This window comes from Anas platyrhynchos, chromosome 11 (assembly GCF_047663525.1).
Source record: "Anas platyrhynchos isolate ZD024472 breed Pekin duck chromosome 11, IASCAAS_PekinDuck_T2T, whole genome shotgun sequence".
Lineage (NCBI taxonomy): Eukaryota > Metazoa > Chordata > Aves > Anseriformes > Anatidae > Anas > Anas platyrhynchos.
In genome coordinates this window covers 10941270-10961680 of record NC_092597.1, presented here as the reverse complement: position 1 = coordinate 10961680, position 20411 = coordinate 10941270, and the positions used below count along the sequence as shown (strand labels likewise).

At 36.0% G+C, this 20411-nt stretch overlaps 1 protein-coding gene across 15 annotated transcripts in view; it reads left to right on the top strand.

Moving 5' to 3' along the window:
• HERC1 (HECT and RLD domain containing E3 ubiquitin protein ligase family member 1) overlaps positions 1 to 20077 on the top strand; it is a 102912-nt gene extending 82835 nt beyond the window's left edge. For 14 of the 15 annotated variants that reach the window (XM_027466644.3, XM_027466642.3, XM_027466636.3 and 11 more), the window contains exons 55-78: positions 609 to 739; positions 1625 to 1824; positions 2412 to 2526; positions 3050 to 3196; positions 3695 to 3796; positions 6267 to 6440; positions 6752 to 7045; positions 7811 to 7876; positions 7971 to 8096; positions 8742 to 8880; positions 9337 to 9518; positions 10208 to 10363; positions 10803 to 10925; positions 11523 to 11625; positions 12415 to 12584; positions 13472 to 13610; positions 13802 to 13971; positions 14368 to 14537; positions 14723 to 14888; positions 16138 to 16214; positions 16638 to 16890; positions 17138 to 17290; positions 18186 to 18491; positions 19403 to 20077. In XM_027466644.3, the coding sequence (XP_027322445.1) occupies positions 609 to 739; positions 1625 to 1824; positions 2412 to 2526; positions 3050 to 3196; positions 3695 to 3796; positions 6267 to 6440; positions 6752 to 7045; positions 7811 to 7876; positions 7971 to 8096; positions 8742 to 8880; positions 9337 to 9518; positions 10208 to 10363; positions 10803 to 10925; positions 11523 to 11625; positions 12415 to 12584; positions 13472 to 13610; positions 13802 to 13971; positions 14368 to 14537; positions 14723 to 14888; positions 16138 to 16214; positions 16638 to 16890; positions 17138 to 17290; positions 18186 to 18491; positions 19403 to 19588 (3848 nt within the window). In that variant the 3' untranslated portion in view covers positions 19589 to 20077. The remainder of the gene's footprint in view (positions 1 to 608; positions 740 to 1624; positions 1825 to 2411; positions 2527 to 3049; positions 3197 to 3694; positions 3797 to 6266; positions 6441 to 6751; positions 7046 to 7810; positions 7877 to 7970; positions 8097 to 8741; positions 8881 to 9336; positions 9519 to 10207; positions 10364 to 10802; positions 10926 to 11522; positions 11626 to 12414; positions 12585 to 13471; positions 13611 to 13801; positions 13972 to 14367; positions 14538 to 14722; positions 14889 to 16137; positions 16215 to 16637; positions 16891 to 17137; positions 17291 to 18185; positions 18492 to 19402) is intronic. The other variant, XM_072043207.1, reaches the window with a different exon arrangement.
• Positions 20078 to 20411: the final 334 nt, after the last annotated feature.

Below are 20411 nucleotides of genomic sequence, written 5' to 3'. Positions count from 1 at the left end.
GTCGTCATAAAAAAAAAAAATCAATATAGATTCTCTGCAGTGTCTGCTCTCTCTGAAAAAGGCAGGTAGACAGTATCATCTGAATTCCATAATTACTGCTATTTTTCTTTTATAGTTCCAGTCGCAGGGGACATCAAATAGCACATTTTAGGTAGCGTTTTGTGGTTTTGCGTATTGTTTCTCTAAGAAATGTGATTTTTTTTTTTGGCAGAATCGAGTGAGTTGCTATCGAGGTGCTAACAAAGGCTGAAGTGGCTTTCAGTGGTTTTCTTAGAAGCATTCCAATTTCAGACACATGTGTAGGATTTCGTCTACTTTTTTCTTTACCTTAGCATAGATCATTTTCACCATGTCAGGAATGTAAATCCAGTTATTGTAACAAAGAAGAGTGGAAAAAAAAATCTAACCGGGATCTCAACATCTGTGATTACAGGGGCACTTGCTTCTCTCTTTACTATACAAATTCAAGAAAATTCTCAGACAAAAAGTATGTCAGGTAACCTTGGTGGGAAGGGCAGGTTTTCATGCACTTAATATTTTAGGCAATTACACTTGCACACCTTTTGGCAGGAGTAATTAATTAAGTTTTGTGTTACCTGTTTACATAGTTTCCGTCACATGCCTTGCCTGGTTCAGTGAAGACAGACCATTTGCAGTTGGTTATTCAGATGGAAAGTTGCTGATAGGAACAAAGGAACCACTTGAAAAAGGAGAAATTGTTCTAGTTGACGCACACAAGGTAGAGTTACTCATTTTAAAAGTAATCTTTAATTTCTGCAGGTAACAGTCTGTTTAAGTTGTTTTCTGTATTTGGAAATTATTTATGAAATCAAGCATATATTTAAATATCTATTTCTGACGTACTAAATACAATACAGTTAAGAGGAAGAGTCTACCAAATTAAAAAAAAAAAAAAAAAAAAAGAATTACAGCCTTTTTTGCTATTGGAGATTGTGAAGTGTATGTGCATACAGCAATGGGTATGTGTTATGGGCATCTGGATTTAAAAAGACTTCATTTGTAAAAGCACTTAACAAATATTAAAAATATTAATTTTGGTCAGGCCACATATTTTTGTAAAGCTTGAGTTACTGTGCAAAGCAAAAGATATTTTTCTAAATATGCAGCTGTAAAGGTTTTGATCTTTTGCTTTGGTGTACATAATACGTCATGAATAATTTGACTAATGAGTTAATTAGCTTAATAAGAGAATTTCCCAAAGGAAAGTTTATTAAAAACCTCTTAAGTGCTTCCATGAATTTGTCTTAAATATTTTGAAGTGTGGTAGTCACAGAAGTGAGCAAGCTGTGGCGATAGAACTATATTTGGCTTTTCCCCTATGGGCTCTTCTTTCCTACATTGGTTAGGCTCAGTATGTCATCAGTCCCATTGCCTAATAGGCTTATGAAGCCAATACCTTTAAGGTAATTCCTGCTGCAATTAAAAAATATAAAACGTGAGTGTTCTGAAAAGTATCATTCATGTTATTTTTACTTGTTATGATGTGAGAATAAAATGTTCTTTGTTATTAGTAATTAAACATTGCATTAGCTCTGGCAGTTAAATTTCCTCTGTTCTTACTGTGCTACTTCACACTAACATTCAATTTTTAAAAATCTAATAGGATATGATTGTTAGTATGAAGTGGGATCCAACTGGTAAGATTCTCCTGACATGTGCCAAAGAAGAAACAGTGAAACTCTGGGGATATATGGGAGGGTCTTGGAGACGTCTGCATTCACTGCCCCATCCAGCTCTTGTGAATGGCATTGCCTGGTGTGCTCTTCCAGGGAAAGGACCCAAGTTACAGCTTTTACTAGCTACGTATGTAATTTTTTTTGTTTGTTTTAGCTCTTTTGCAGTTGGGTGTTCTTTTATTAGTAGTAGTATCTTTTTTTTTTTTTTTTTTTTTAAATTCTACTGGTCATTAATGTCTAGAACAAACACGAGTTCTGTGTTTTTTCATATAATGTTTACTCAGTAAGCCATTTTTAATGAGATCCATAAAGCACCCAAATTTAAATGGAAAGTGTGGGTCTGGTCGTGTTTACTGTTTTCTCTGTGTCATAAGACCTGTGCATGGTGAACCTGTGCTTGAAATTTGTTGTTTTCCTGCAAATATATATTTTTTTTTTTTTTTTTTTTTTTTTTTTTTTTTTTTTTTTTTTTGAGATTATGGTGTTAGTAAAAATTGAAAAGCATTGGGATGAGGGTTGGGAGTTTAGGGAGTGGAATAGGAGGAATGTATTTATCCATGGTTAACACTCCTTTCCGCTTTAGATGATCTATGTGATCAATATAGTTTTATAGAAAGGTGGTGCCAACTGATTTTTTCAGGACGTTTTGGTAGTTAATACTTTATATTAATACCTTTACTTTTTTTTTTTCTGATTTAACCTGACTACCTTCAGAGGATGCCACAATGGTTTGGTGTGTGTCTGGACTGTTCCCCAGGACATAGTAACCACGTTGCAGTCCAGCTCAACATACTCAGAAGGGTGGTGGGACCAAGAAACCAGTGCCAAGGTAGAACAAGTAGTGTTTAAGAAATTCCCTTTGCTTGTTCTGAAACTGGGGAGGAGGGAAATGTGAACAAATTACTCAAATCTCAAATTTACTAAGAGAACGTGTTTGCTAAATATATAACATTTGTAGGTATTTTCAGAACAGGAAATGAAAAATCACAGGTTTAAGTGAATTTTATTTAGCTAAAGAGTGTATTTTGAACTGTTTAAATTTTTTTTAATTGTTAAATTTATACCAAAATTCACTAAGTATTTTAAATTTTTTCTAGGTAAAATTAAGTCACAATAAATTTAACCAATATAAAATTAAATGGTAATGCAGTCTTTAATGTTGATGTCATTTTGTACAGGGAGAAAAGATGATAACATGACAAAGATATTTATAATTTTGGACTTTATTATCCTGTGTAAATTACTACATCTCTACAAATTATCAGTGTTTATTACAGGATATAGAAGTTATATTATGCTATTCCTTTTTCTGTAACGAATTAATTGTTCCATAACTATGAAATAATTTGCAGGATGGATACAGAAAAACAGTAGACGTCAAGTGTGTATTTCAGCTGAGAGGCCATATTACTCCTGTTCGGACTGTTGCATTCAGTCCAGATGGACTGGCATTAGTATCTGGTGGACTTGGAGGTCTCATGAATATTTGGTCTTTACGGGTAAGATTATCTTAGAGCTGGCATGAGTATTTTTTTAGTGTAAGTATCTCAAATGGTCAAGTAATCACTTTTTTTTTTTGTTTTCCCCCGGTATGTTACAAATTAGAGGAAGTGTAGTGTAAAATAATGGTATGATGTTATACTTAGTAAAAGATAAATTGAAATTATACTTAACGTTCAAGTACTTTGTATTTTAGGGTTCTACTAATTCAATCTTTAGTCTTGGTCACGTTAGGCCTTGCAGAAGCAGCAACTCTTGTTACTACAAGAACTTGTCCAAGAATCAGACAATGTTTAGTATTAAACACTTCTAAACCCTTTGTTATGTTATGTCCTTTGTATGATAAAATTGCTAGATGGATTTTTGCTTTTAGTATAGACATTTCATTTTTTAAGTTATTGAACAGCTTGGGAGTATATCATCCCTAAGTAATATACTTTGTATTTAAGTAGAAAAGTAGCTGTATACACACTGACAAAAAACACTTCTTTCCTTAGGATGGTTCAGTATTACAGAGTGTTGTAATAGGTTCTGGAGCTATTCAGACTGCAGTATGGATACCTGAAGTTGGAGTAGCTGCGTGTTCTAACAGATCAAAGGTGATACTGTGTGTTAAAGTAATCTTTTAAATTTTTGTATTATTTAGAATTATCTTATTGAAATAAAATCTTTTTTTTTTTTTTTTTTTAAGAAGTATGCAGGCAGGACCAATCTCTGTTTATTGGCTTATGTTATCCAAACATATTTGTTTACAAAACTGCATGGTCTGTTCTGAAAGTAGTAGGACTCATTTAAAAAAAAGAAAATTATTAATGAGAATAGAACAAACGATTAGAATTTTTCAAAGTAGCACCCTTCCGCATCTACACACGGCTGCCAACGAGTTTTCGTACGCCTCCAGGAACGCCTGGACAAGAATGCTGTTTAGCTCCCTCGTTACGGCCTCTTGAAGTGCCTCTACCGATGCATGATGCTTCCCCTTGAGCATTGATTTTATTCTCGGGAATAGAAAAAAGTCTGGCGGGGCAAAGTCGGGGCTGTAGGGGGGCTGAGGCAGCGTTGCCACCTTGTGCTGGGCAAGATACTCCACTACGCGGAATGCTGTGTGGCTCAGCGCTTTGTCATGGTGCAGCCGCCAGGTGTTGACAATGACTGGGCGGACACGAGCAATGCATTTTCGCAGTCTTGTGAGGACTTCCACATAAAAAAATGCATTAACTGTTTGTCTGGGTGGTACAAACTCTTAGTGGATAACTCTATGTCGATCAAAACAGCAAATGAGCATGGACTTTAGCTTGGATTTGCTCATTCGTGCTTTCTTGGGGCGTGGGGAAGCAGGGGTGTGCCATTCTGTGCTCTGCCACTTACTCTCCGGGTCGCGTTCACCCATGTCTCGTCACCAGTCACTACATTGTCCAAAAAGTCGGGCTCCTCATTCACATGATGAAGAAGATCCTGGCAGATTGCTTTCTGGTTGGCCTTTTGCTCCTCTGACAACACTCACGGCACAAACTTCGTGCACACTTTCCTCATGGCTAAGTTTTCTTTCACCATCTCAAAAACTTGGGTTTGAGGAATGCTCAAGTCATCAGCAATCATTCTGATACTCATCCTGTGATCACGGTTCAGTAAATTTTTTGCTTGTGACACATTTTCGTTGGTCTTGCTCGTCGAAGGGCATCCGGAGCAGTCGTCATCTTCCACTCTTTCCCTACCTTCTTGGAACAGCTTGTGCCACTCAAAAACACCCGATCTACCCATGGCAGCATCACCGTAGGCCTCCTTAATCATTTTGTGAGTCTCTTTGCCCATTTTACCAAGCTTTACACAAAATTTGATCACGTATCGCTGCTTCAGTATACGCTCCATGATTCTCCATGACGAGGCGTTTTGACACATGTTCACAGTACAAGCGACCTGCTCTCTTCAACGGCCAACAGCCAACTGCCAATTTTTCCCAGCATTCCCAGTATCCCCCTCCACCGATCCTGCGCGTGCAGACCGCCTCTCATCTGCCCGTTCGCCCAGGAAAAAGCCAGTCCTACTACTTTCAGAACAGACCATGGCTGTTTGGGTAACTGACAGTCTATCTAACCCTGTTATATTTGCAAGCTACATTGCTTTGACTTTCAACTATCACTTGACCCTAAAAAGATTTTTATTTTTTTTTGAAGTATCCCATGTTGAGTTTTGGGCAGTGGAGGTAGAGGAGGGAGGAAACCTTCTGAGCTGGGGGTTATAAAGGTTGCTGCACACTGGTTATATCAACTTTTCTGTTTAAAATGGTGGCAGCTGTAAATGGACCACAAAAATAGGATAAAGACACTTAATTTTTTGTTTATGCATCATGAAAAAATGTTTCATTTCCCAAAACAAATAAAACTCTGTAGGGATTTAATTTAGTCTCAACCAGCCTCAAGAATTTTTTTTTAAGGAGCAGCAGAATTTACTTCAATGTTTTCTGTGTCAAGAACTTCTGGTACCTGAACAGAAGCTTTATTAAGTGGCAATATTTAGACACCTGCATGTGTCCTGCACTTCCTCAAGTAATTAAAAAAACAGAAAACAACAACAGAAACTCCCCACAGCTGATTATTCCAAAAGATGACATTTTTGTGAGCAAAGTTAAACATGGCACAAGTTATGGTTTCTGTTATTAGAGTCATGGTACATTTGATTCTAAATATTTGGGGATTTTTTGAAAGTCTTCTCTGAATTCGGCCCAGATGTTGAAGATCATATTGCAAGGCTAATTCTTAATTAAGGTTACGACAGCAGTCACTGAAGTGAACTCTGTTTATTAACATCTGTTGACATTCTTCCTTGGAATGATAATCCTAATGTTGCCTCGAGAATGTGATGTTAACTTGTGAGGAAGAGGCATATTGATAGAGCTATTCCATGGTGATTCCAGCAGATTATTCACCAGAAGACGTAAAAAATACTGAAGTTTATGTATTTTCTGGCCCCTTTGGAAACTAAGATAATTGGTGTTAAATTAGTGGAGCTGAACAATGCTGTTCTATGATTTTAAAATTTCTAATGTGTCTTGTGGCTGCTGTTATACAGGATGTGTTGGTAGTGAACTGCACATCAGAGTGGATATCTTCCAATCATGTCCTTGCAACGTGTAGGACTGCACTGAAACAGCAAGGAGTTCTAGGATTAAATATGGCTCCTTGCATGCGAGCTTTCTTGGAACGTTTGCCAATAATGCTTCAGGAACAGTATGCATATGAAAAGGTAAGAAAAGTTAGTGAGAATACTTAAAATTCATGTCTGACTTAGATCACTGTTTGAATCTCTGCTGGTTTCAGTGTTTCAAGACTGAAAACCCAAGACTTTTCTACATCCTTCTTGCTATTACCTTTCAGTTTTCTCAAAACTAGCAGGCTTTTAGTTTGAGAATATTTAAAATCCTAGAAAAAATTTAAGTGTGGAAGAAAGTATTTGTCTATAGCACTAGCTTTGAAGGACTCCTGTTTCTGAATTGATGAATATATACTCCTAACTTTGCATGTTTGATTTCTTTCTCCCATTCCCCTCACCTTTAGCCCCATGTTGTTTGTGGAGACCAGCTTGTTCATAGTCCTTATATGCAATGCTTGGCATCACTCGCTGTGGGCCTTCATCTAGATCAGCTGTTGTGCAATCCTCCAGTACCACCTCATCACCAGAACTGCCTCCCTGATCCTTCAGCCTGGAGTCCCACAGAATGGGCCTGGCTAGAGTGTTTCTCAACTACCATAAAAGCTGCTGAAGCCCTGGCCAAGGGAGCACAGTTCCCAGAATCTTTTACTGTTCCGGACCTTGAGCCTGTTCCAGAGGATGAACTTACTCTCCTAATGGTAAAATGTGCTATACTGCCTTAAGAACAAAGAATATTAGTGTTAAGCATATGGTATGATGCAGTTAACATCTCTGGACTGTAAATATTTATAACGTATATTTATATATACACATAAGCACCAGCAATAGGTTTATTTTTTAATTAACTATTACAGAGTATACTGTAAAGATTGTTCACTGTGTGTGTAGTCATGAATGCAAGTCAGTTGCATATTGAGGGGAAAAAAACCACCAGTAATTTTCTTATGTGATAAAAGCAAGAGATCTAAAGCTCAGCTACAGTGATTTCAGAGTAACTGTCTGGTACATTCCTACACTGAATTATTTTGGCAGAAGTAACTGTCTTTATAACTTGTTACAATATGTCAACCAAAATAAGAATGTTAGATTAAGAAAATTTTATCAGCAAGGTATCTTCAGACAGTATTTGCATTTAAAACTTCAAAAAAACCTATTAAGTATCTGTAAAAGGGAAAAGATTGTTTCATCCCAATGTTTTATTTTATTTTATTTTATTTTATTTTTTGATTGCAAGCCATGGATAATTGTGCCATTGATAGATCGGCATAGTAAGGAAATAAGCTTGGTCTATAGACAAAATTCAAGTATTTTAGTCTGCATACAGTCATTTTTATTTTTGTATTTTTTAGAATGATTTGAATGAGCATATTGTTATTAGTCAAAAAATAAACATGCATTACGTAACAGCTAAATAATGTGCATCTCTTGAACTGAATGTCGTAACTGTGCCTTTTGTTGCATAGGATAACAGTAAATGGATCAATGGTATGGACGAACAGATAATGTCTTGGGCAACATCAAGGCCAGAGGTTAGTAAAATTGAATTCTATTTATTTATGTTTCAACACGGTAAGCTTTTGAAAGTACTCTTTTTCTAAAGCATTCATTCATGCTTTGCAATAGGATTGGCACTTGGGAGGCAAATGTGATGTGTATCTGTGGGGAGCAGGAAGACACGGACAGTTAGCAGAAGCTGGTAGAAATGTCATGATACCAGTAGCAGCACCTTCATTCTCTCAGGCTCAGCAGGTGATCACTTAAACACGTTTTTATTTTTATTGATTTATAACATGTATTATTGTTTGTTTGTCAAAATCTCTATCTAAATGTCTTCAATTTGTTGTTTGAATTTACTGCGAACTACTCTCAAACATGTATTTTCACCAAAGAAGTCTTTAATTATTTGACAATTTCAAATTAAGCCATTGAAATCTGACAAAGCAAAATTGCTTGACAGGGGCATGACTTGAAAATACCCAAACAGCTCTGGCATAATTCATGTGCCCGTTTTGTTTTCTGGGTTAAAATTAACATTTAGGATGGAAACGTCAAGATAAATCTCACGTAGGAGCATATTGTGATTTCTTTCACTGGAAGATCTTCAAGGTCCCTTCCAACCCAAGCCATTCTATGATTTGATGGTTCTTTAAGAAGGTTTGCCAAAACTAGTAGCAAGAATCAATGAAATAATCTGTATTAAGATGTGATTAGATGCTAAAACTCCATTAAACATGGGATGAATTATGTTAATAGGGTTGTTGTGAAGGTATTTGTAGTGTGACAGAATCTGTGGTCTTGAGAAAAAAAAAAAAAGATGGTACATTTTAACACAGGACTTACAACATTGCTGCATCTAAATCAAAAATAACACACCTGTGTATTCTTCTTGACTAGGTTGTTTGTGGTCAGAATTGTACTTTTGTCATTCAAGCTAATGGCACAGTTTTGGCTTGTGGAGAAGGGAGCTATGGACGACTGGGACAAGGAAATTCAGATGATCTTCATGTGTTAACAGTCATTTCAGCACTGCAGGGTAAGACTGGTTTGAAATTACTCGATTGATAGAGAACAAATAAGCATTTTGGCATTTAATATTATTTGTCTAGACACTTTTCACAGATTGACATATCGAAACATTGTAGTCATTAAATAAATAGAACAAATAAACTAGTCTTTTTATTTCTTCTCATGATTTAAGTAGTGACATCTTAAAATTCCTTAATTTTCAGAAGGCTTTGAGGAAAAGTGTTTGCCCAAGATAGCAACATTTCATTTCAAAACTAACAGCAGGTCAGAAGCATAGGTTGCACATGAGAAGTTGAAGAGTTCCTTCAAAATAAAAATAAAATAATTGATATAAGAAAAAACTATACGTGGTTGCTTCCTTTCCCTGGCCTTAATGTGCTACCACTAGGGGCACTTGGTGGATGCATATGAAGAGTTCATTATAATTTACTGTAAGTGCTGTTTTCTCACTTTTCTTTAATAGGCTTTGTTGTAACACAGCTGGTAACCTCTTGTGGATCTGATGGACATTCCATGGCTTTAACAGAAAGTGGGGAAGTCTTTAGCTGGGGTGATGGAGATTATGGCAAATTGGGACATGGGAACAGCGACAGACAGCGCAGGCCTAGACAAATAGAGGCTCTGCAAGGAGAAGAAGTGGTGCAGGTACCACAGCATTTTTTATTCCTTCTTATGAACTGCAGATATTGTAACTTAGTGCTAGGAATACTGGCTTGGGGTAACCAGTACAGATAGTGATAGAGATGTTCCAAAGCCATTGTCAGTCTTGCCAATTTGAATTCAGATACTGAATGAAAACAGGCAACTTCTAACTTCTCTCTAAGTATTATGAAGCAAGTTGATAATTCCCACTTGAAGAATGTTATAATCACAAGACTCACTGGTGGTTAGTAATATTACTTGATACTCGTTATTTGAGAAGACTAAAAATTTTGAAAGAGCCTGGAAGTAAGGGATGGTCCAAATGGCTGTCAAAACACAGGCACAACTTAGCATTTTCTCTCGGTCTTTGTCAGAACTTTGAACTTTAAAGTAAGTCACCAGTCCTCCTCCTCCTTACTAAGTGTGCTGTATAACAGTCCAAAAAAAGATACCTGGGTTTGTCTGAAAGCCTTTATTCACACAGGTATCCACCTGTCTTCCTCCTAACTTTACTGTGAGGGAAAACAAAAAGAGGTAGAATGTTGAGTCATTAATACTACAATATCTGTACTTTACATCTTTATAAAGTAAATATGTACTGTGTGTGAGAAGGGTATTACATATTTATATGTGTAATATTTTTCCCCAAAAATATAAATTACATGTATAAATTACAATTATTTTATTTCTAGATGTCATGTGGCTTCAAACACTCAGCTGTAGTGACAGCAGATGGCAAACTTTTTACATTTGGAAATGGTGATTATGGTCGATTAGGGCTTGGAAATACTTCCAATAAGAAACTTCCAGAAAGAGTGACAGCGCTGGAGGGTTACCAGATTGGACAGGCATGGTTTATTTCAAATTGTCATCATATCTTTGTTTAAAGCTAATATTTTCAGTATATTTTAGTGTTCTGTTTTTTAATTTTGGCTGTTATTTTGATTGTAATAGCAGATTTTGAGTATGTGTATTGTCTTCAGATTTCTTTCCTGGCTTTTGATCCTCTTTCTGCAAAACTGCAACCTCTACCCCACTTTTTTTTAAAACATTGCAAAGTTTCAATATGTAGGCATTAAGTATGAATTAATGAGCTAGAAAAAATAACACAACTAATGTGGTCCTAAATGTATTCAAAACACTATATGAAGCAATAAAAGTTTCAGCGCCTTTAAAGGGATAGTTATTTTCTAAAATGTGTTTTATCTTTTCTAGAAGGTATTTGGGTTGTACAAGTTTGTAGTAAGTTGGCAAAAACTATAGTAATAACATATTTCTTTGAACCAGGTGGCTTGTGGACTCAATCATACTGTAGCTGTGTCAACTGATGGCTCAATGGTTTGGGCTTTTGGAGATGGAGATTATGGTAAACTTGGTTTGGGAAATTCCACTGCAAAATCATCACCACAGGTTAGAATTGACAAGGGAAATTACTCTTTCAATAAGTTTGCAGTGTTGCTTAATGTATTGCACAGAGTTCAGAGTGTGTAGTTCTCAGAATTTAACTTAGTATTTCCAGAGGCTATACTACTCTAATAAAATCTAGCATAAATAATTCTGTTCATATGTTATACTAAGCATGACACTCTAAAGCATCTCATGTAAACCAGTCTCACCTTATGTCAGAGATAATACAAATAGTGACAGTCATAGGATTAGCTTAAAGCAGAGAGGTTCCTTATTTTGGAATTTGTGGGGAAGGTTGTTTCCACACTGATGGGCTTCCTCTGATGCCACCCCCACCAATCACCAATAAATTAAAGGCATTTTGAATCATTGCACATAGAATAAGATGTTAGTTCTGTTAAAGAAAAAGAGAAAACTGTGTGCCAGTTTCTTGTATTCATGTACAGGCATTAATTAGAGTAATGCTGTATTGTATACGTTGCATTGTGGGAATTATAAATTTTATCTTTGGAAGCAGAAGTTACATATTTAATTCATATTTGCTTTCTGTTTGTACCCTCATAACATCATAGCTTTTTGTCCTATCATTTACCCCCTTAGAAAGTGGATATTCTTTGTGGAATTGGAATAAAAAAAGTTGCCTGTGGAACCCAGTTTTCTGTTGCATTGACAAAAGATGGTCACGTATACACTTTTGGACAAGGTAGGGCAATCTAGTATTTAGATCTTTCCATCTACATGTTTCTGTGTATTGAAAGTGAAAATGAAGAATACTAAGATGCATTTATAAGAGTGACCTAATGTGGATTTTGGAAGTACAGCAATGCAGTATTAACATAGGCCTAAAATACAGATTTGTGGCTGTATCTAGTTTGATCTCAGCAATGCAGTATTAACAGCAATGCAGTATTAACATAGGCCTAAAATACAGATTTGTGGCTGTATCTAGTTTGATCTCACAAAAACGGGCTTTCAAAATACTATAATTTAGCTTTTGAAGAGTGTTTTCCTTAATCTTCATCAAATTTCCTTAGAAAAAAACACTTGAAGAAAAAAACACTTGAAGAGTGTTTTCCTTAATCTTCATCAAATTTCATTTTTGGGTTACTTGAATGTTCACTTTGCCGAATAAATCGTATACCTACACAAATCGTTCAAAATTCTGGACAGGCAAGTTGCCAGCTACACTGAAATAAACATATTTGCTCTTAAGTCAGTTAACTCCTGTGTGTTGGAAATTTATACGCTTAGATGTAGAAGCCTTGTTTTAATAGATTGTAGTTTTGTTTCAGATTTGAAGTGAAAATAACAATTTTGACAATATTAATGAGTACATGTAAGATTTTGTAGGAAATGTACACTACATTTCTCTATTTAGTCCCAGCTCTAAGAGTACCAAAGAGTTGCTTTTTGTCCCTCCCTGACTTTGCCTGCAAGTAAAATTCACTTTTTGATGTTCTTTACATATGTGGATATTTCCTTGCAATTTCAGATCGCCTTATAGGTTTGCCAGAAGGCCGAGCTCGAAATCACAACAGACCCCAGCAAGTTCCAGTACTGTCAGGAGTCTTTATTGAAGACATAGCTGTAGGAGCAGAGCATACACTTGCTTTATCTTCTACAGGGGATGTATATGCATGGGGTAGCAACTCTGAAGGACAGGTATATACTATTTCCTGTTTATTTCTAACCTTTATAAGGCTAATTATACTTTATAGATGTCGTTGTAATGTATACCTTTTGGTGGAAAATCAAACTCTCCCCTGTCCCTCAGATGGCTGCTGTAAGAGAAGGGCAAAGTTGCTGCTCTGATACTTCAGGATTGAGTATTTGAGAATCCTTGTTGAGCGAGTTGTTTAGAATAGTTTCTGAAAGAAATCTGTCTATTTTTAAAATGATGCTTACGTTGTATTTTTGAAAGAGAAATGCTTATTAATGTTAAAAAAAAAAAAAAAGAGAGAGAGAGGAACTTGGTTCTGAAAGCCTATTTTATGTTTTTCCTTGCAGTTTAAAAAGCTTGGTTTATACGGTGTAGGAATAATTTTTTATACTCTTATGATACAAAGTTACAGCTTTTAGAAAATGAAATTCAAAGCCATAGGTAAGAAGTCAGAATAGGTTCAGTAGATAATTCTCTTTACACAGATTGTGTTTTCATAAACTATTGTAGGAGCTTCTACGATACAGCAAAAGTGGTATTTAAATGGCACAGAACAGGCATGAGCTGTGTTGACTATGCATGAGAGGTTGTGCATAGATGAATTTCTCAGTGTACAAAAGATCTTGCAAAAAATCTGTAGCTGTTTTAAGGTTGCTTTGCCACCTAAATTTGCTTCTTCCGTTAAGTGTGGACGAAACATTTTATCCAAAATAAAAGATAAATGATAGCATAATAAAAGATTAAAAGCTAAATATTTTAACCCAGTATATGTTGTCAATAAGTATCACTCTTTACTGCTTGCTCTGAATCTTTGCTGAGAGTGTTTTAGAAGTATTTCCATAGTTGTTGATTCTTCTTTGTGCCTTTTCCATCTGTTACAAATTGTCAGCTTGGACTTGGCCATACCAACCATGTCAGAGAACCAACCCTAATAACAGTCCTGCAAGGAAAAAATATTCGACAGATTTCAGCAGGACGTTGCCACAGTGCTGCCTGGACAGCACCACCTGTTCCACCAAGAGCTCCAGGTAAAAAACAGATAGTTTGTATGGTCATTTGATTTAGTCTTTTTGTTTCCCAAGGGATGAATGCAACTGGAGCCTTGGAACATTTGGACAAATTTGTTTTGTTTTACATCTAATCAGTTTTCAAATTGTCTTAGTCTCTGAATTTTGCTACCCTTTATGATAAAATAATGCACTTTCTTTTACTGTGGTAGGTGTTTCAGTGCCTTTACAGCTTGGTTTACCTGATGCCATTCCACCGCAGTATGGGGCACTGAAAGAAGTGAGCATTCATACAGTAAGAGCAAGGCTCAGACTGCTGTACCATTTTTCTGACCTCATGTACTCTTCGTGGAGATTACTTAACCTCAGTCCCAATAACCAGGTAAAATTCCATTTGAAAAATACAGCTTAGCTGTGTTGTGTTGTGCCATGTCACTAGGAAGTTTTTCACCAGATTAAGACAGACCTTATTGGTAGGTTCTGTAGGGTTTTTATTTATTTATTTATTTATTTATTTATTTATTTTATAAACAAAATATACGGATCTGGATTAAGCCAGACATTTTCAAATACCATTGTATATTTTCATTTATGCTAATACTGACATGTCATTGTTTTAGTTTCCAAAAACTTAGTAGCCTCAAAGCTATAAACGCGAAGTACTAACCTGTTTCTTGAAATATTGAAGTGCTAGTGATTAATTATGAAAGTTTTTATTCTTTAAAGAATTGAATTAATGACCTTTATTAATGTTTATTCTCATACTGCTTTATTGCAGAACAGTACATCTCATTACAATGCTGGAACGTGGGGAATAGTTCAAGGACAGCTAAGACCCTTGCTAGCACCACGAGTGTACACACTCCCCATGGTACGCTCTATAGGAAAAACTATGGTTCAGGGAAAAAACTATGGGCCTCTGATTACTGTAAAAAGAATATCAACCAGGTCAGTATTCTTTTCATAGGGAATGTATTTGATAACAAATACTGATACTCATACATTTTCCATAACTTCTGGTATACCATGCTCTCTCTATACAGCTTTATTATGACCAAGTGACTTCACTAGCCTTTACATTTTTATGAGTTACATTGTATGGCTGTGTTTTTTTTTATTCTCTTTTTCAAAAGAGGTCGGAAATGCAAGCCCATTTTTGTACAGATAGCAAGACAAGTGGTAAAGCTGAATGCATCAGACCTTCGCCTACCTTCCCGTGCCTGGAAAGTGAAACTGGTTGGAGAAGGAGCCGATGATGCAGGGGGAGTGTTTGATGACACTATTACAGAAATGTGTCAGGTATGAAAAGCCAATTACTTCAAAATGCCTGTTAGAGTTTTTGTTATATCTGGTGTTTGTTTGTATTTGTCAGATTTCCTTATGCAGCACGCTAAGTTCTTATTCTTCAGTCCTGAGCCATAGTACTAGAATTGTCTACTTACAGATGTCTCTGAGGAAAAATAAACCTTCTTCAAATTGTGGCAATGAGATGCAAAAAAGCCACACTGTAACTTAGTGTTAAAATAGGCCACCTTGAAGTTCCACAATAGCTGCTACACGTTATGGGAGCATTTTGCAAACACCCATTCTGTCCAGCCAATATTTTCTATAAGATTGTATGCTACAATACAGTTACACCTCTGTCAGGGGTTTGTAACATATGTGAAAATCTGTTACCTCTTGGGCTCAGTGCTGGAAAGGAGTTCAGTGGCAGAAAGTAAGTATTTTTACTATGACTGTAGCCAGAATATTGTTGCTATACAGTTTCATCTGGAAACTGAGGTCTATGGGCTAGGACTAAGATCTGGTTGCTTTTAAGGCACAACTATGATTGTAGCCAGGAGAAGGATTGAAAACTATACTGGCTGGAGAACTGTGGTTGTTCCTTGACTCTTCCAGGAGTGTTATATCCCAAAGAACAAGAATTAATGCTATCAAAAGAGGATAATTAATAGACCTGCGTAGTCTGGGACAGGGGAACAGCCATAGATAGTGCTGGAGGTGGAATTGGAGTTACAGTTAGGATATAGGATGGAATAAACTAAAGAACTCTGTTTATTAATGATATTTCTAATACCTGTTAGACCAGAGAGGGTTGATTCAGATAAGGACTTGAGGCCTAACTTATAGATTCTTTCCTAGGCAGTTTACATTAACAGTGAGGTGTAATGAGGGCTCAGAACATAATTCATAGAAAAATTTGATACACTGGTATTTCATGCAAAAAGCTGCACTTGGTAGGGTGTATAGCTTAGAGCTTTTGATCATTTCTAGAACAGGTACCTGGGAATATATCACAGAGTAGTCACAGCAAAACAATGGTTATAGTCTGACATACAGGCAGGCCTTCAAATAAACATGATTTTTTTAAGGAAAACCAGCCCTGCCATTGTTGCTTTCTCTTAAGTATTGCAAAAGATTTTTTAAGAAGTAATAATCACTGTCATAGACTATTCTGTCTTGTAATGCTGTAATGTAAAAACATTTCTGTAATAGGTTTCTTGTACCTGTGTCTAAGAATGCTTTTCTTTGGTTGTTGATTTTTAAGGAACTGGAAACTGGAGTAGTAGACCTACTTATTCCTTCTCCAAATGCTACTGCTGAAGTAGGCTACAATAGGGATAGGTGAGTTGTCCAGGATTTCTTTTTATTGACAGATGTAAGTTGGTGAAAATTAACTTCTATTAACTACCTTTTACCAAATGGTAAGACTTCATGATTGTCCCTAGTACAGTTTTTTTCCTTCAGGTTGTGATGTTACTTTGACATGAAGGAGAAGGTGTGGTTTAAATGTGAACTTTCTGGATTGCTGATACAGAATGTAGTGTAACATTAAGAATTTCAGTATTTGTGGTCAGGGTTAAATTTGCCCATCTTGGCCTCCTTTATTTCAACAGTTAAAAATAACATTAATCTACTTATTTGGACACCTCTTGCTGATAATTGCGTTGGCAGTTACTATGCTGTGCTTAGAAATATTTCTTCTTTTGCCTTTAATGAAGTAGCACAGAAATTATACTATAGTCTTTTGACTGTCTTTTCTTCCAGGTTTCTCTTTAACCCTTCAGCATGTTTAGACGAACATCTGATGCAGTTTAAATTCTTGGGTATTCTCATGGGTGTAGCTATTCGTACAAAAAAGCCATTAGATCTTCATTTGGCTCCAATGGTCTGGAAGCAACTTTGTTGTATCCCACTCATCTTGGAGGATTTGGAGGAGGTAGATCTGCTCTATGTGCAGACCCTCAACAGCATTCTTCACATTGAAGACAGTGGGATTACTGAAGAAAATTTCCATGAGGTAAGATGCAAAAGTTGGAACTTCTGAGTTTATTCTGGAAGTGGTCACTTTTATCAGATTGACCTTAATCTCAGTATTTATTTTATTATATGATTAAATATTTCCATTATTGGGATAACAAGGCCTTGATAAGCATTCGGAATAGTTCATGACCTAAATATATTTCTAGGTGACTGATAGTAAAATGTTGAACCTAGATCACTTGATTGACTTACACTAAACATAGTTTTTCTGTTTTGCCTAACAGATGATTCCTTTAGATTCTTTTGTTGGTCAAAGTGCTGATGGTAAAATGGTTCCCATAATCCCTGGAGGGAACAGTATCCCACTTACCTTTTCAAACAGGAAAGAATATGTGGAGAGAGCAATTGAGTACAGACTTCATGAAATGGACCGTCAGGTAAGAATCTCATCGTGATCCTCTCCACATTGTTAACATGAACAGCATTTTTGATTTGTGTAAGTTTCCATTACAATTTATTAGGGAATATGAAAAGCTTGGTTTTCTGCTGGAAAGGATTTTTTCCCTACAAACTCTTATAGTTCATTTTAGTTGTATGTTTTTGCTGTTGTTCTAAGTCAGTTATATTTTTCTTAGCAATTGCTCACTTGACAAAAGAGTACTGGAAATGAGAACTTCTTTTTCATTAGAGTAGTTCCATTGCAACTGTCAATTCTTGGGAAACTTCATCACAGTTGTGTGCACTAAGCACTGTTACTAGACACGACAGCAACATAGAGTCTAGCTGAAGTAAATATTGTGGACAGACATTCATTTAACTGAAAACTTTCTCATCTGCTTTAGCAAAGAAACTACAAATACAGCATTAAATGTTCTGAGGAGTATTAATTACCTATTTTCATATTTCTGTGTGTTTTGTCACTCATGTAGTGAAGTTTGCAAAAGCACTATGATAATTAGATGTTAGGAATATTCTTTTCCTTTTTCTCAAGATATAAATACATGCAGAATTGCAGAATTCTAACCTGTGTTAGAAAAATAAGCTACTGACCTGTACTTTAAGTTCCGCTGTATTGTGTCAGAATCTTTTCTTTTATGTGTAATTACTTTTAAAAGTAGCTTTGTTTAATAATACTTTTAATATTCTCCAGAATTTTGAGAGGGTGTTGACCGTGCAGGGTATGCATGTGTGAGAGGTTGTATTTGGCAGATGTTCTCTCTCCTTACCCTGTTCATTAACAGATACATTGCCTTTGCATTTATTTGGATGGTACAATAAGTGGCAGAAATAGGACAATTGCACTTCCAATGTTTTTTCTTTTTTGGGCAATAGGTGGCTGCTGTAAGAGAAGGAATGTCTTGGATTGTTCCAGTTCCTTTGTTGTCTCTTCTGACTGCTAAGCAGTTGGAACAAATGGTCTGTGGAATGCCAGAAATATCAGTTGAAGTTCTGAAGAAAGTTGTGCGTTACAGAGAAGTTGATGAACAGCATCAGCTAGTACAGTGGTTCTGGCATACCCTTGAAGAATTTTCAAATGAGGAGAGAGTGCTTTTCATGAGGTTTGTGTCAGGAAGATCTCGATTGCCAGCCAACACAGCTGATATCTCTCAGCGATTCCAAATAATGAAGGTTGATAGGGTAAGATGTTGGTTTTATTTTTATTATTATTAATATTATTCCTGTCTAGTTTAATCTGTCCTTTGGCAATAGCAGCCAGGTTTCCATAACTAAATTTACAGAGAAAGTCAGGGATAGGATATGCCCTGAGCTATTAAAACCAAGGATTTTATTTGTGCAGGAGCATTGAATACTGCATGGATTGCATATTAATTCAGTTTGTATATTTACTGTGGTTCTGTGATTGGAGGTCAAGACAAGCCCTTGCACAAGAAACAAAACCTCTTCTGTTGTAACTTGTCCACAACCATTTTCTGTTCCAATTCCTTTCTTCATTGGATAGTTTTTACTCCTTTAAGTTTGTGTTAAGCAGCAACATATGACCACTAGTGAGCTCTAAGTCCTAAAACCACTATAACGAATTTACAGTGTATTACTTTACAGGTTGCATACATTTTGCATTGTGTTTGGGGTTTGTGCAGTGGAAGGAAATTGTCTGAAATATATGAATCAAAAACTTGGGCAAATATAAGATAATAGTGTTTTGACTGTCATCTTTGGTGAGGTGTCTCAGGTTGCTTCATGTTAAGGCACCGAATGGTATGTAATTTGAATGTTGTTTGGTATCTTCCAGTGGGCTTCTAAACAATAGCGTGGTCAAATAGTTGCATTTCATTAGTGAATGGAGTAAGTCACACAGCAGGTGATATAGCAGTAGTTTTGCACATACTGCAGGATAAAACAAGTGATGTAAGAAACAAGAGAGGCTAGTCTGCTTCTTAGGAGAAATACTGAGATACAATGAGAAAATGCTGAGTGACAGAGGCAGGGAAGAAGGGATCAATGAAATATGGATATGTTGCTTTTTTTTTTTTTTTTTTTTACTTTATTCACAAACTTAACAGTGTCCCACCTTTTATCCGTTTCCACAGCCTTACGACAGCTTGCCTACCTCACAGACTTGTTTCTTTCAACTGAGGCTCCCACCTTACTCCAGTCAACTAATCATGGCAGAGCGTTTGCGCTATGCAATCAATAATTGCAGGTCTATAGATATGGACAATTATATGCTCTCACGGAATGTGGACAATGCAGAGGGCTCAGACACAGATTATTAACATTCTGTGAACAAAATCATCTTCCTTTTACTACGACTAGTGCCCTGAGTCCAATTTGTTGTTGACATAATTTTATGGTAACCATAGATGTTTTAGGAGCATAAAAACAGATGTTAATAAACAGTGGCCACATTTTAGTTACTCTAAATGTAACAAAAAATTAGATGTTTTTATTTTTTGTGATTGTAAAAAAAAAAAAAAGAAAACAAAAAAGAAAACAAAAAAGTATGATCAGTAATTTTTTTCTCCTTTTTTTTGGTCACTTTTGATAAGTTTGCATGGAGACATTTTGGTGCATTTTTGTTGGGAATAGTACATTTGTAAGCCCTCCCAGTGAACATGAAGAGTTGTACATTGTGTATAATTGTTCATTAGCAAGGACAGTTTTACATGAATATTCACATATTTATTTTGTTTTAATTTGAATTGCCTGTGCAGGGTTCCTTATGCAGAGAAAAATAAAGCGAATTCAAGAATTGTTTGCTTGTACGCATTTGTGAACTGTGTATTGGTATACTTAGTCTTCATACTTTTTCATTTTGTCTCAGGAAGTTCTAGTATTGCGGTATTTAGACAGGACATGACTTTTGAAGCATCTTAAAATGTTTATCATCAAGTAATCTGATGGGTAGGACCGTGCCCTGCTTTCTAATGTCTTTGAGGCTTTTTCAGGTATACCATTAGCTTATGCCTTGTACTTCAATATGAGTTAAAGTTGTACTTGATTCCTTCTTGATTTTCATTTGAACGTTTTTCTTTTCAAGAGTAGTAATTGCTGACATTAATAATATACAGCCATCTTGACTTGGAAATCTTAAACTTT